We start from the raw sequence: 12941 nt of genomic DNA on the forward strand, positions 1-12941 counted from the left end.
ACCTAGTCTGCATGCAGTACTTATGTTCTTTATTTTGGATAAATCCAGATGGGTTTTATGGTAAATATGTTTAAGCTGTTGACTGCATTGTATATTCAAGAGTTTGAAGGAGCTGAGGAATCTTTAAATCTCCCTATTGCTGGCAGTTAGATCTTATACTAGCACCCAAAAGATGCTCTGTAGCAGTAGAATCAAATAGCACTTTTTGCAGTGACGGGAATGTTACGTATTTCCACTGCCCATTATGATAGTCACTAGCCACATGTGGCTTCTGAGCATTTGACATGTGCCTGGTGTGACTGAGAAATTTTTAATTTTGCTTTCACTTAAATAGCCAGAATGGGCTGGTGGCTATTGTATGGTGCAGATATGTGGTCTGTTAGCCCTTTTTTACTCAAATAATATTAACCTACTGTTAACATCCAATGCCTAATATTGTTTCAGCCATTCTAGCTCTAACATAATACCAAAACTGTGGCTGGCATTGTGGTGTAGCAGGTTGAGTTCACCATTTGCAATACCAGCATCCCATATGGTCAAAGATTCAAGTCCCATCTGCTTCACTGCTGCTCCAGTTCCCAGCTAATGTGCCTGAGAAAGCATGGAAGACGGCCCAAGTACTTAGACCCTGCCACCCACACAGAAGAACCAGAATGAGGCTCCTGGCTTCAGCCTGATCCAGCTGTTTGGGGAGTGAACCAGTAGATGGGATGTTCACTGCCCCTGTTTGCCTTGGTCACTGCCTTTCAAATAAATATTTTTTTAAAAGTTCAGAACACAGAATTAAGATCCTAAGTAAGAGTTTTCAGAATCATCTTCCCCTCAACCCCATCCCTCCAAAAAACCACAAACTTAGAAGGAATGACCTCAGATTTCTAAATAACAGAGAAAATGCTAATTTGTTAAAAGTAGTTGTCATTCAAGAGGACAGAAGTCAGAATTAGGGCAAGTGGCTGCTACTATTTGCATTATGCACCTGTTAGCACTAAATTTATTATGTATGTGTTTGAAAGCAGAGCAACAGAGAAAGCTTTCTGTCCTCTGGTTCACTCCCCAAATGACTGCAACAACCAAGGCTGGGCCAGGCTGAAGCCAGGAGCCAGAAGTTCACTCCAGGTCTCCCACATGGTGGCAGGGGCCCAAGTACTTGGGCAGTCCTCTACTGCTTCCCCAGGTGCATTAGCAGGGAGCTAGATGGGAAGTATGGCATCCAGGACTCAAACTGGCCCTCCAATATAGGATGCCACGTTGCAGGTGGCTGCTTAACCCACTGTGCCACAATGCCAGCCCCTATTTTATTCTTTGTAATAGTATGTATTTATTACTTTAGCACAGCTTTTCAAACTGAATATTATCTTTGTGAACATCTTTTTGTTTTACTCAAAGTTTTTAAGGAGGCAAGTTTGGCTTCTTACAAGGAAAAACTTTTTAGTAAATACAACTGCAGGAATAAACTGAATGGCCTGTCATTTCAAGTATTCATAAATAGGCGACTCGCTGCTAGTCTGCGATGTTTTAGAACTGATGGACGTTGGAATAGGTGATACGTAAATTCCTTATTATCTGTTTAGTGCCTATGATTTTAAGCCTTTGCCCTTTTTCACAATAGTTCTGTTTGCTCTTTCCTTTCTATTCTTAAATCCTTAATGTTCTCCAACCTCCACTCTGTTCTAATTGTGCCGTTTTCTAAACCCAACTCATAATCCACCTTAGTCAATATGGATGGATTCTTTGGATGCCTACAATTACCCCTATGCCTGTTTGGCCTTTAATACATATATTGATTTTATAGATAGATTTTGTTTTTCCAGCTTATTTTTTAAAAAATACTTAAAACCCAAGTTCTATGCAATATGCTTTTTTATACCTTTTTTTTTTTTTTATTCAGAGTTAGACAGTGAGAGAGAGACAGAGAGAAAGGTCCTCCCTTCCATTGGTTCACCCCCCAAATGGCCGCTACAGCCAGTGCGCTACGCCGATCCGAAGCCAGGAGCCAGGTACCTCCTCCTAGTCTCCCAGGCGGGTGCAGGGCCCAAGCACCTGGGCCATCCTCCACCACCCTCCCGGCCACAGCAGAGAGCCAGACTGGAAGAGGAGCAACTGGGACAGAATCCAGTGCCCCAACCAGGACTAGAACCCGGGGTGCCGGCGCTGCAGGCGGAGGATTAGCCAAGTGAGCTGCGGCACTGGCCAATATGCCATATGCTTTTTTAAAATTTAGAAAATGGGACCAGTGTTGTGTCATGGTGGGTAAAACCACAACCTTCAATGTTGGCATTCCATATGGATGCCAGTTCGTGTTCAGCTGCTTCACTTCCAATCCAGCTCCCTGCTGATGGCCTGCAAAATAGCAGAAGATGGACCAGATACTTGGGCCCCTGCCACCCAAGTGGGAGACCCAAATGAAGCTTCTGGGTTCAGCTTGGCACAGTCCCAGCTGTTGTGGCAATCTGGGGAGTGAACCAATGGATGGAAGATCTCGCTATCTCTCCCTCTCTCTCCATAACTCTGCCTTTCAAATAAATATATCTTTTTTTTTTTTTTTTTTTTTTTTTGACAGGCAGAGTGGATAGTGAGAGAGAGACAGAGAGAAAGGTCTTCCTTTGCCGTTGGTTCACCCTCCAATGGCCGCCATGGCCAGCGCGCTGCGGCTGGCGCACCGCACTGATCTGATGACAGGAGCCAGGTGCTTATCCTGGTCTCCCATGGGGTGCAGGGCCCAAGGATTTGGGCCATCCTCCACTGCACTCCCTGGCCACAGCAGAGAGCTGGCCTGGAAGAGGGGCAACCAGGACAGAATCCAGTGCCCCAACCAGGACTAGAACCCGGTGTGCCGGCGCCGCAAGGCAGAGGATTAGCCTAGTGAGCCGCGGCGCCGGCCTCAAATAAATATATCTTTAAATATATATATATATATACACATATATATATGTACTTAGCATAGTACTTAATATATAATATGTGGGCAGAAAATATTGGTTTAAATAATTATTGACTGTTATATCTTCCAAGTGGTAAAAAATATAAACCTCATCCAACTGGCTTAGAATCTTGAATTAAAAGCTCAAGTACCATATAGCTGATCCCAAAATAAGCTGTTTCTTTGATATAAATTTATTCATTACATATAAAGTTAGAACAAAATTGTAATATACTATCATAATTGCCACAGCTCAGATATTCATCCTTAAATATTGTTGTCAAGATTGTTTTTCCAATCCCAAGTAAACCCTGTAATTTTTTTAAGATTTTATTTATTTGAGAGGCAGAGGGAGAGAGATCTTCCATCCACTGGTTCACTCCCCCAGTGGCTGCAATGGCTGGAGGTGGGCCAATCCGAAGCCAAGAGTTTCTTCCGGATCTCCCATGTGAGTGCAGGGGCCCAAGCACTTGGGCAATCTTCCACTGCTTTCCCAGGCCATTAACAGAGAGCTAGATCAGAAGTCGAGCAGTCAGGCTTCAAACTGGTGCCCATTTGGGATGTCGGCACCTCAGGCTGTGGCTTTACCTGCTATACCACAGTGTCAGCCCCAACCCTATAATATTTACTAAATTTTTTAAGAGTATAACTTTTTTGAAGACTTATTTATTTATTTAAAAGTCAGTTGAAGAGAGAGGGGAAGAGATAAGAGGTCTTCCATTCCCTGGTTCACTTCCCAAGTAGCTGCAATGGCCAGGGCTGATCCAGGCTGAAGCCAGGAACTTCATCAGGGTCTCATGTGGATGGCAGGGTCTCAAGTACTTGGGCCATCTTCTACTATTCTTAGGCCATTAGCAGGGAGCTGGATCAGAAATGGAACACCTGGGACATGAACTGCTACCCATATGAGATGTCAGCATCACAGGCTGTGCTTTTACCTACAATGCCACACTAGCCCTGAAGAGTATAATGTTTTCACTCTTTTTAATGAACTATTAAGAGGACTTTTAATTCCACATAGACACACATACTGCTAAAACAGACTATCAGGCTAAAGCCCTTCTCAACCAGATTCTTCCCCTGTTTGGTATTAATTATAGATTGTATAATGAAATGGATGAAAAATATTTTATATTCAAATTTTTGTTGTGTATTTTTTTTTTCAATTTTTTTGGCCTATTTTTATTTGAAAACTATAGAGAGGGAGACAGAGAGATCTCCCATCCACTGGTTCACTCCCCAAATTCCCACAACAGCCAGGGCTGGACCAGGCCGAAACCAGGAGCACAGAACTCAATCCAAAGTCTTCCAGGTGGGTGACAGGGACCCAAGTACTTGAACCAACATCTGCTGTCTCCCAGGGTGCACAGCAGCAGGAAGCTGGAGCAGAAACATCATAACTGGGACTCAAAAATACTGATACAGGATGTGGGTATCCCAACCAGCCATGTAACCACTGTGCCATGCTGAGTGCATCTTAAACATTATTTTATGAATCAGGTAAGACATACACCCAATGCAGTGCATTTATCACCATTCTGAAGTTTAATTTTGTTAGTAAAAAGCTATTTATTGGGGGTTGGCATTGTGGCACAGAGGGTAAAGCTACCTGTGATACCAGTGTCCCATATGGATGCCAATTCAAGTCCCAGTTGTTCCACTTCTGGTCCAGCTCTCTGCTAATGTGCCAGGGAAAAAAAGTAGAGGATGGCTCAAGTACCTGGGCCCCTGCCATCTGTGTGGGAGAACCAGATGAAGCTCCTGGCTCCTGGCTAAGCCTGGCCCAGCGTTAGCTGTTTCAGCCATCTGGGGAGTAAACCTGTGGATGGAAGATCTCTGTGTCTCCCTATCCTTCTGTAACTCTGACTTTCAAAGAAATAAATAAATCTTTTTTTTTTTTTAAGCTACTTCTTATTAAAGCCAGAGTTTCTAAAGAAGGGCATGGTAGGGCATGCATTTGGCAGAACAGTTAGAGTGCCACTTGGGATTCCTGCGTCCTGTGTCAGAATGCCTGGCTCCAGATCCCAGCTGCCCATCCTGAGAGGCAGCAGGTAATGCCTCCAGTACTCGGGTCCCTGCCACACACCTGGAAGACTTGGATTAAGCTCCTGGCTCTTGACTTAGCTCTAGCTGTTTGGGGCATTTGGAAAGTAGACTGGCAGATAGAAGGTATCTGTCTCTATTTTAAAAAAAAAGTTGGAGTGGGGGATGTTGAGTGGGGCTTAATAGAGTATGTTGATCTGATACCAGAAAGTATGACTACCAGAGTAAACGTGTGGTTTTAGATGCTACAGAGCAGCCCTGTTCAACACAGTGACCACATATGTGCCTACTAAGCACTTGAAATATGGCCAGAATAACTAAGGAACTAAAGTTTTTCCTAATTAATTTCAATTAGATTTAAAAGCTAAGGATAGAGAGCCAGCACTGTGGCGCAGTGGGTTAATGCCCTGGCCTGAAGCACCGGCATCCCATATGGGCGCAAGTTCAAGACACGGATGCTCCACTTCCAATCCAGTTCTCTGCTATGGCCTCGGAAAGCAGTGGAAGATGGTCCAAGTCCTTGGGCCCCTGCACCCATGTAGGAGACCCAGAGGAAGCTCCTGGCTCCTGACTTTGGATCAGCACAGCTCTGGCTGTTGCGGCCAACTGGGGAGTGAACCATCGAATGGAAGACCATTCTCTCTCTGCCTCTGCTCTCTCTGTGTAACTCTGACTTTCAAGTAAATAAATAAATCTATAAAAAAAAAAAAAAACTAAGGATGAGCATTTGACACGGCACTTAAAACACCACTTGGAACACCTGTGTCCCACACTGGAGTGCCTAGCTCGAGTCCCAGCTCTGCTCCTGGTCCAGCTTCCTGCTAATGCAGGCCCTGGGAGGCAGCAGGGGTGCCTCAAGTACTTAGGTCCCTGCTGCCCATGTGGGAGACCTGAATGGAATTCCTCGCTCCTGGCTTTGATCTGTTACAGCCATCTGGGGAGTGACCCCGTGGACAGAATACTTCTATGTCTCCTTTTCTGTTGCTCTGCCTTTTAAATAAGTAAATTAAATAAAAGAAAGATTCCCACATCTAGGTCCCTGAGTTCAGTACTCTGACTTCTTACTCTACCTTCCTGCTAATGCAGACCCTGGGAAGCAGCAATGATGGCTCAAGTGATTGGGTCCCTGCCACTCACAGGGGAGACGTAGGATCCACTCCTGGATCCTAGCTTTGGCCTGGCCCAGCCGCAGCCATTGCCAGCACTGTAGGAGTAAACCAGCAGATAGAAAGGGTAAATCAGTGGATGGGAGCACTGTCTCTTTCTCTCTGTTGAAATAATATTTTAGATATAATGGGTTAAATACCTTATTAGAATGAATTTTGCATTTAATATGACTATTAAACTTTCAAATTATTTATGGTTTTCTCATATTTCTATGGGGTGGCACTATTTTACACAATTCTTACAAGAAAGTCAAAGTTACATTTTCCTTTTATTCTTGCTGCTAACATGCTATGATAATATGCTTTCTTCATTCAGATTATAAGAAGACCAGTCTGGCACCTTATGTCAAAGTTTTTGAACAGTTTCTTGAAAACCTCGATAAATCCCGAAAAGGAGAACTCCTCAAGAAGAGTGGTAAGACTCTATGCCTCTCCCATTTATTTAGTTAAGTCTTAATGTAGTAGTTTAAAGCACCCAACAAATGAGAGATATCTGAACTCTAGTTTTTGCCTACCTCCCAAAATGTACTATTTTACCAGCTTTAATGTTTTTAAGTTTTTATTTATTTATTTTAGAGACAGATAGAAAGATCTTCTGCCTGCTGGTTCATACCCCAGATACCTGCAACAGCCAGGGCTGGGCTGGGACCACAGCCAGGAGCTAGAGTGTCAACCCAGGGCTCCCACGTGGGTGACAGGAACCCAGTTACTCGAGAGTCATCACCACTGCCTCCAAGGGTTTAACATATATCTATTGAACACATTTTCTCTGTCAAGATACTATGACAAGCAAGGATGGATTATACAAAAATGAACTCCATACAGTGGAAAAGGGTGGTATGTGAACTCCTCTCAGTGAGCTGCTGTTGGAAATTCTAATCCCCAGTGCCTTGAAATCTGAGTAGGATTTCCCTAAGCAGAGATTTGGTGAGATAAGGCTACTGCATACAGAAAGGAGAAGAGCTGTTCATTCTTCTCTCTCTTTTTTTTTTTAAGATTTATTTATTTATTTGAAAGGCAGAGTTACAGGGGCTGGGGAGGGAGGGAGGCAGAGAGAAATCTTCCATCTGCTGGTTCACTTCCCAAATAGCCACAACAGCCAGGGCTGAGCCAAGCTGAAGCCAAGAGCACAGATCTTCATCCAGGTCTCCCATGTGAGTGCAGGGTCCCAAGGACTTAGGCCATCTTCTGCTGCTTTCCCAGACACATTAGCAGAGAGCTGGATTGGAAGTAGAGCAGCTGGGAACTGAGCCAGCACCAATATGGGATGCTAGCATTGCAGACATCAGCTTAACCCATTACGCCACGACGCCGGCTCCTAGCTGTTCATTCTTGATGGAGCAGCAAGAGCAAAGGCATAGAGGCAGAAAAACATCCTATCACTCTGGAGGTAATCAAATCTATCATGTAGTAGAGCTAACCTGGAAAAAATTATGTCAGGATGTGAGGAGGTATAAATCTGAAGAAGCAGGCTGAAGCCAAAGTGTGGTTGACCTTGAATTACTCCATACTTGGGAGTTCAGGCTTCATTCACTGGGAACAGGAAAGCCATTAGAGGTTGTGCAGGGAGTACCTTGATGTGTAGGTTTATGTAGAAAGAAAAATCTGGGGGAAAACAGGATGGAAAAGAACCTAAGAGGCCAGTTGGGCTATTGCCATTAGGACATTTAGAATTGCAGTCTCCAGGTCGGCGCCATGGCTTAACAGGCTAATCCTCCACCTTGCGGCGCCGGCACACCAGGTTCTAGTCCCAGTCTGGGAGCCAGATTCTATCCTGGTTGCCCCTCTTCCAGGCCAGCTCTCTGCTATGGCCTGGGAAGGCAGTGGAGGATGGCCCAAGTCCTTGGGCCCTGCACCCGCATGGGAGACTGGGAGAAGCGCCTGGCTCCTGGCGCTGGATCAGTGAGATGCGCCGGCCGCGGCGGCCATTGGAGGGTGAACCAACGGCAAAAAGGAAGACCTTTCTCTCTGTCTCTCTCTCTCACTATCCACTCTGCCTGTCCAAAAAAAAAAAGAATTGCAGTCTCCAAAAGATACAAATACTGGAACCATCTTTGACACTTGGTAATGATTTAGAAGTGGAAAGGTGTGGGTACTGGGGCCAACGCTGTGGCGTAGCGGGTGAAGCCGCTGCCTGCAATGCCAGCATCCCAGCTGCTCCTCTTCTGATCCAGCTCTTTGCTATGGCCTGGGAAAGCAGTAAAAGAGGACCCAAGTCCTTGGGCCCCTGCACCTGCATGGAGACCCGGAAGAAGCTCCTGGCTCGTAGCTTCTGATTGGCACAGCTCCAGCTGTTATAGCCATCTGGGGAGTGAACCAGCAGATGGAAGACCTCTCTCTCTCTTCTTCTCTGTAACTCTGCCTTTCAAATAAATAAATAATTTATAAAAAGGGAGGAAGAAAGAGGTGTAGGTATTGTGGTACAGCAGGTTAAGCCTCAGATCGGGATGCTGGTAACCCTATGGGAGTGCCTGGGTGTGAGTCCCAACTCGGCTTCCAATCTAACTTCTTGCCAATGCACACCTTTGAAGGCAGCAGATGATGGCTCAGGTAGTTGGGTCCCAGCTACCCATGTAGGAGACCCAGATGGAATTCCAGGCTCCTGGCTTTGGCCTAGTCCAGCCCTGGTTGTTGTAAGCATTTGGGAGTGAACCAGCAAATGGAAAATCAATCAGTCTCTCTCTCTCTCTCTCTCTCTCTGCCTTTCAAATAAATATTTAAAAGAAGTAAGGCCCATTGTTGTGGCACAGCACATAAAGCCAGCACCTGCAACACTGGCATCCCATATGGGTGCCAGTTTTGAGTCCTAACTGCTCCACTTCCGATCCAGATCTCTGCTTATGTGCCTGGGAAAAAAAGCAGCAAAGGATGGCCCGAGTGCTTAGGCCCCTGCCGCCTACATGGGAGTCCCAGATGAAGCTCCCGGCTCCTGGCTTTGGCTCGGCTCAGTCTGGCTGTTGTGGCCTCTTACAGAGTGATCAAGCAGACAGAAGTTGTCTGTCTATTTCTCCTTCTCACTCTGTAACTCTGACTTCCAAATAAATAAATATTTTAAAAAGAAGAAGCCATAGTAGAGAGATGCAAGGTAGAAAGGACAGTTTCAAGATGAGGAACTGATGGAGTCTGTAGGATATAGCAACGAAGAGGTTCAAATTGAACAGCAGTGTCAAATGAAGAGCTCTTTGAATGGGAGACCTGAGCTTATGTGTGAAGCAAAAGGAAAAAAATTGGAATACTGTTCAAGAGATTGATGGGTATGCTAGGAAACAGAGGCAATGTTACAGAAATACAAACTCCCTCTCCACTTTATTTTCTAATTAAATGTGTGACAGTTAAGGAGTACTGCCTAAGATAATGCTCTACTCAGACACTCAGATTTGTGCTTGCTGAATGAACAATGATGACTCTGAACTTGGAAAGCCTTGCTGAGCCACCATTCCAACTGGCTGTATTAAGTCCTTTGTATTCTCGTGGTTCCATACTGGCTCAGCCTAGAATGTGGGCTTCAGCAAATGTGAAAGCAAATCTTCATGCATGATGTGAATTTAATGGAGGCATTAAGCAAATCAGAATGTGAAAATAAATAGGTTTTGTTTTCTTTTCTCTTACTGTCCCTTGATGAAAATATATTTTATTTTAGATTTACAAAAAGATTTCTGAAGACAGCGTGCCTCAAACCAGCGTGGATATCTTCTGTTTTCACCCAACAATCAAGTACTTCAAGAGCCATTTTAATAAATATGGCAGAACTGTGTAGGCATCTTCATGCTCAAAGTAAAATTTTCTTTTCTTGAGAATTAATTTATGTTGAAAAGACATCTTGAGACAACCAAAGGGGAGGGTTGAGCTTCCTGGAAGGAGCAATTAAGGAAAGAATAAGTGGAATACAGACAACTTGTAAATTTAATATTATACAAAGGTCCTAAGACATCAGATAGAAATGCTGAGTTCTGGGGCCAGTGCCGTGGCTCACTTGGTTGGTCATCTGCCTGTGGCACCGGCATCCCATATGGGTGCCGGGTTCTAGTCCCGGTTGCTCCTCTTCCAGTCCAGCTCTGCTGTGGCCCCGGAGGGCAGTGGAGGATGGCCCAAGTGCTTGGGTCCCTGCGCCCGCATGGGAGACCAGGAAGAAGCACCTGGTTCCTGGCTTCAGATCGGCGCAGCACCGGCCATAGAGGCCATTTAGGGGGTGAACCAACGGAAGAAAGACCTTTCTCTCTGTCTCTCTCTCTCTCACTATCTATATCTCTACCTATCAAATTAAAAAAAAAAAAAAGAAAGAAAGAAAAGAAAAAGAAAAAGAGCCCAGGCTCTATTAAAAGAAAAAGAAATGCTGAGTTCTACCAGCTGCCATGTATAGTAAGTGAGCAGTAATATGTCCAAGACTTTCATCTCAGTTCACTGGATACCATCTCCATATTTCTGAGTCAATGAGGGCTTTGTCCTTAAGTCTTAAGACATTTAAGTTGGGGCCAGTGCTGTGGCATAGCGGGTTAAGCCACCACCTTCAGTACCAGCATCCCATATGAGTGCCGGTATGAGTGCCGGTTCGAGTCCCGGCTGCTCCACTTCTGATCCAGCTCTCTACTATGGCCTGGGAAACAGTAGAAGACGGCCCAAGTCCTTGGGCCCCTGCACCCACGTGGGATACCCAGAGGAAGTTCCTGGTTCCTGGCTTTGGATCGGTGCAGCTCCAGTCATTGCAGCCATCTGGGGAGTGAACCAGTGGATGGAAGACCTCTCTCTCTCTCTCTCTCTCTGCCTCTCCTTCTCTCTCTGTAACTCTTTCAAATAAATAAATAAATCTTTTAAAAAAAAAAATGGTTAAGTTGATTAAACCTGGAGTCTATGTTCAGACACTTCCTAATTCACCTACTGATATTTTCATTGGTCAGGTGACAGCCTCTTTTTTTTTTATTTTATTTTATTTTATTTTATTTATTTGAAAGAGAGAGAGGTAGAGCCAGAGAGAGAGAGAGAGGTCATCCATCTGCTGGTTCACTCCCCAAATAACTGCAATGTCCAGAGCTGAGCTAATCCGAAGCCAGGAGCCTCTTCTGGGTATCCCACATGGGTGCAGGGGCCCAAGCACTCAGGCATCCTCTGCTGCACCACAGCACCAGCCCCCTGCCCATCTTTTTAAAATCACTTTATGGGCTGGCACTGTGGCTCAGCCTGCAGTGCCAGCATCCCATATGGGTGTTTGTTGAAGTCCCAGCTGTTCCACTTCTGATCCAGCTCCCTGCTAATGTGTCTGGGAAAGCAGCAGAGGATGGCCCAAGTGTCCATCCCTGCAACCCACATGGGAGACCCAGGTGAAGCTCCTAGCTTCAGCCTACCCCAGTCCTGGGCAGCCATTTGAGGAGTAAATCAGCCTGTTAAACAAATAAATCTTTAAATAAATTAAGTAAATAAAATCACTTTATACTGTGCATCTAAACCTACCAAAAGTTCAACTTGAAAGATATGTTACTAGATTAACAATATTAGGGCCTATTAGGGTCGTTTTCACAACTACAGCAATCATAGCTCCTAACTTTCCATCAGAGAACAAAGGGGTTACTATAAAGAGCAGCTTAGAAAAAATAACCCAACTTATTTACATAAAACCTGTTTTTCTCAGAACACTTGGACTTCTTACATATCTACATAACTTGTTTCTTCCATGTTTGATTTTGTTTGAGGGATTCTAAGTGTCATGTTGCTCTCGCCTGGATTTACAACAAGATTAAACAAGACAGTCCTAGTGTACTTTCTATCTTCTGAGAAGCAGGAGAGGCAAGCTGTCAGGTTGGTGCTGCCGTTTAATGGAAATTTTCCTTCATGTTTCCTTTAACATATTTTTTTTCTTTCATTTTATATAAAATGGATTATAATACAGTCAGCATGATAAAATGCTTTGCATTTCTTCAAACTTTTTTCCTATTTTTTTAAAAAAAAACACTGGGACTATTGACTGGCATAGCTGGTAAAGCTGCCATATGGGCACCAGTTTGTCTCAGCTCCACTACTTCTGATCCAGCTCTCTAAAGTGCCTTGGAAAAGCAGGCAAAGATGGCCCAAGTACTTGACCACGTGCACTCAAATGGGAAACCTGGAGGAAGCTTCTGACTCCTGGCTTTGGCCTGGCCCTGGCCATTGCAGGCCATTTGGGAAGTGAACAGATGGAACATGTCTCTCTCTCTCTCTCATTCCCTGTCACTCCTCTCTCTGTAAGTCTAACTTTCAAATAAATCTTAAAAAAAGACTGATGTGCAAAGCTCCTCATTAGTTGAGCACAAGGGCCTGTGCTGTGACAGCGGATAAAGCCACTGCCTGCAGTGGGTGCTGGTTCAAGCCCCGGTTGCCCAACTTCCAATCCAGCTCTCTGGTATGGCCTGAGAAAGCAGTAGAAGATGGCCCAAAACGCTTGGGCCCCTGCACCCATGTGGGAGACCCAGAGGAAGCTCCTGGCTCCTGGGTCAGATCGGCACAGCTCCAGCCATTGCAGCCAGTGCAGGGAAGTGAACCATCGGATGGAAGACTCCCTCTCTCTCTGCCTCTATAACTCTGACTTTCAAATAAATAAATCTTTTTAAAAAAATAAAAAATTACTAAAGACTCACTAGTTCATCTTAGTGAGAAAGACTGGTATTAGGCTTCCAACAAGAGATAATACTCATGGTTTTTAAATTAACACTTCTAATATCAAAGTACTTGGACAAAAGCTGGTATACTTGTCAATGAACTTATTACAGAACATACTATACTTGTTGGAAGAAAAACCATTCTCAGAGAATGCTAGCTTTCTTTTTCCCTGACTTTCCAATTCA

General features: G+C 44.6%; 1 protein-coding gene across 3 annotated transcripts in view; it reads left to right on the forward strand.

The window, feature by feature from the left end:
• PRIM1 (DNA primase subunit 1) overlaps positions 1-12680 on the forward strand; it is a 28415-nt gene extending 15735 nt beyond the window's left edge. The window contains exons 10-11 of one of the 3 annotated variants that reach the window (XM_062203422.1): positions 6446-6544; positions 9770-12680. In XM_062203422.1, the coding sequence (XP_062059406.1) occupies positions 6446-6544; positions 9770-9789 (119 nt within the window). In that variant the 3' untranslated portion in view covers positions 9790-12680. Of the gene's footprint in view, positions 1-5318; positions 5663-6445; positions 6545-9769 lie in introns of those variants that run through there. The other 2 variants (XM_062203421.1, XM_062203420.1) reach the window with 2 other exon arrangements.
• Positions 12681-12941: the final 261 nt, after the last annotated feature.

This window comes from Lepus europaeus, chromosome 10, assembly GCF_033115175.1.
Source record: "Lepus europaeus isolate LE1 chromosome 10, mLepTim1.pri, whole genome shotgun sequence".
NCBI lineage: Eukaryota > Metazoa > Chordata > Mammalia > Lagomorpha > Leporidae > Lepus > Lepus europaeus.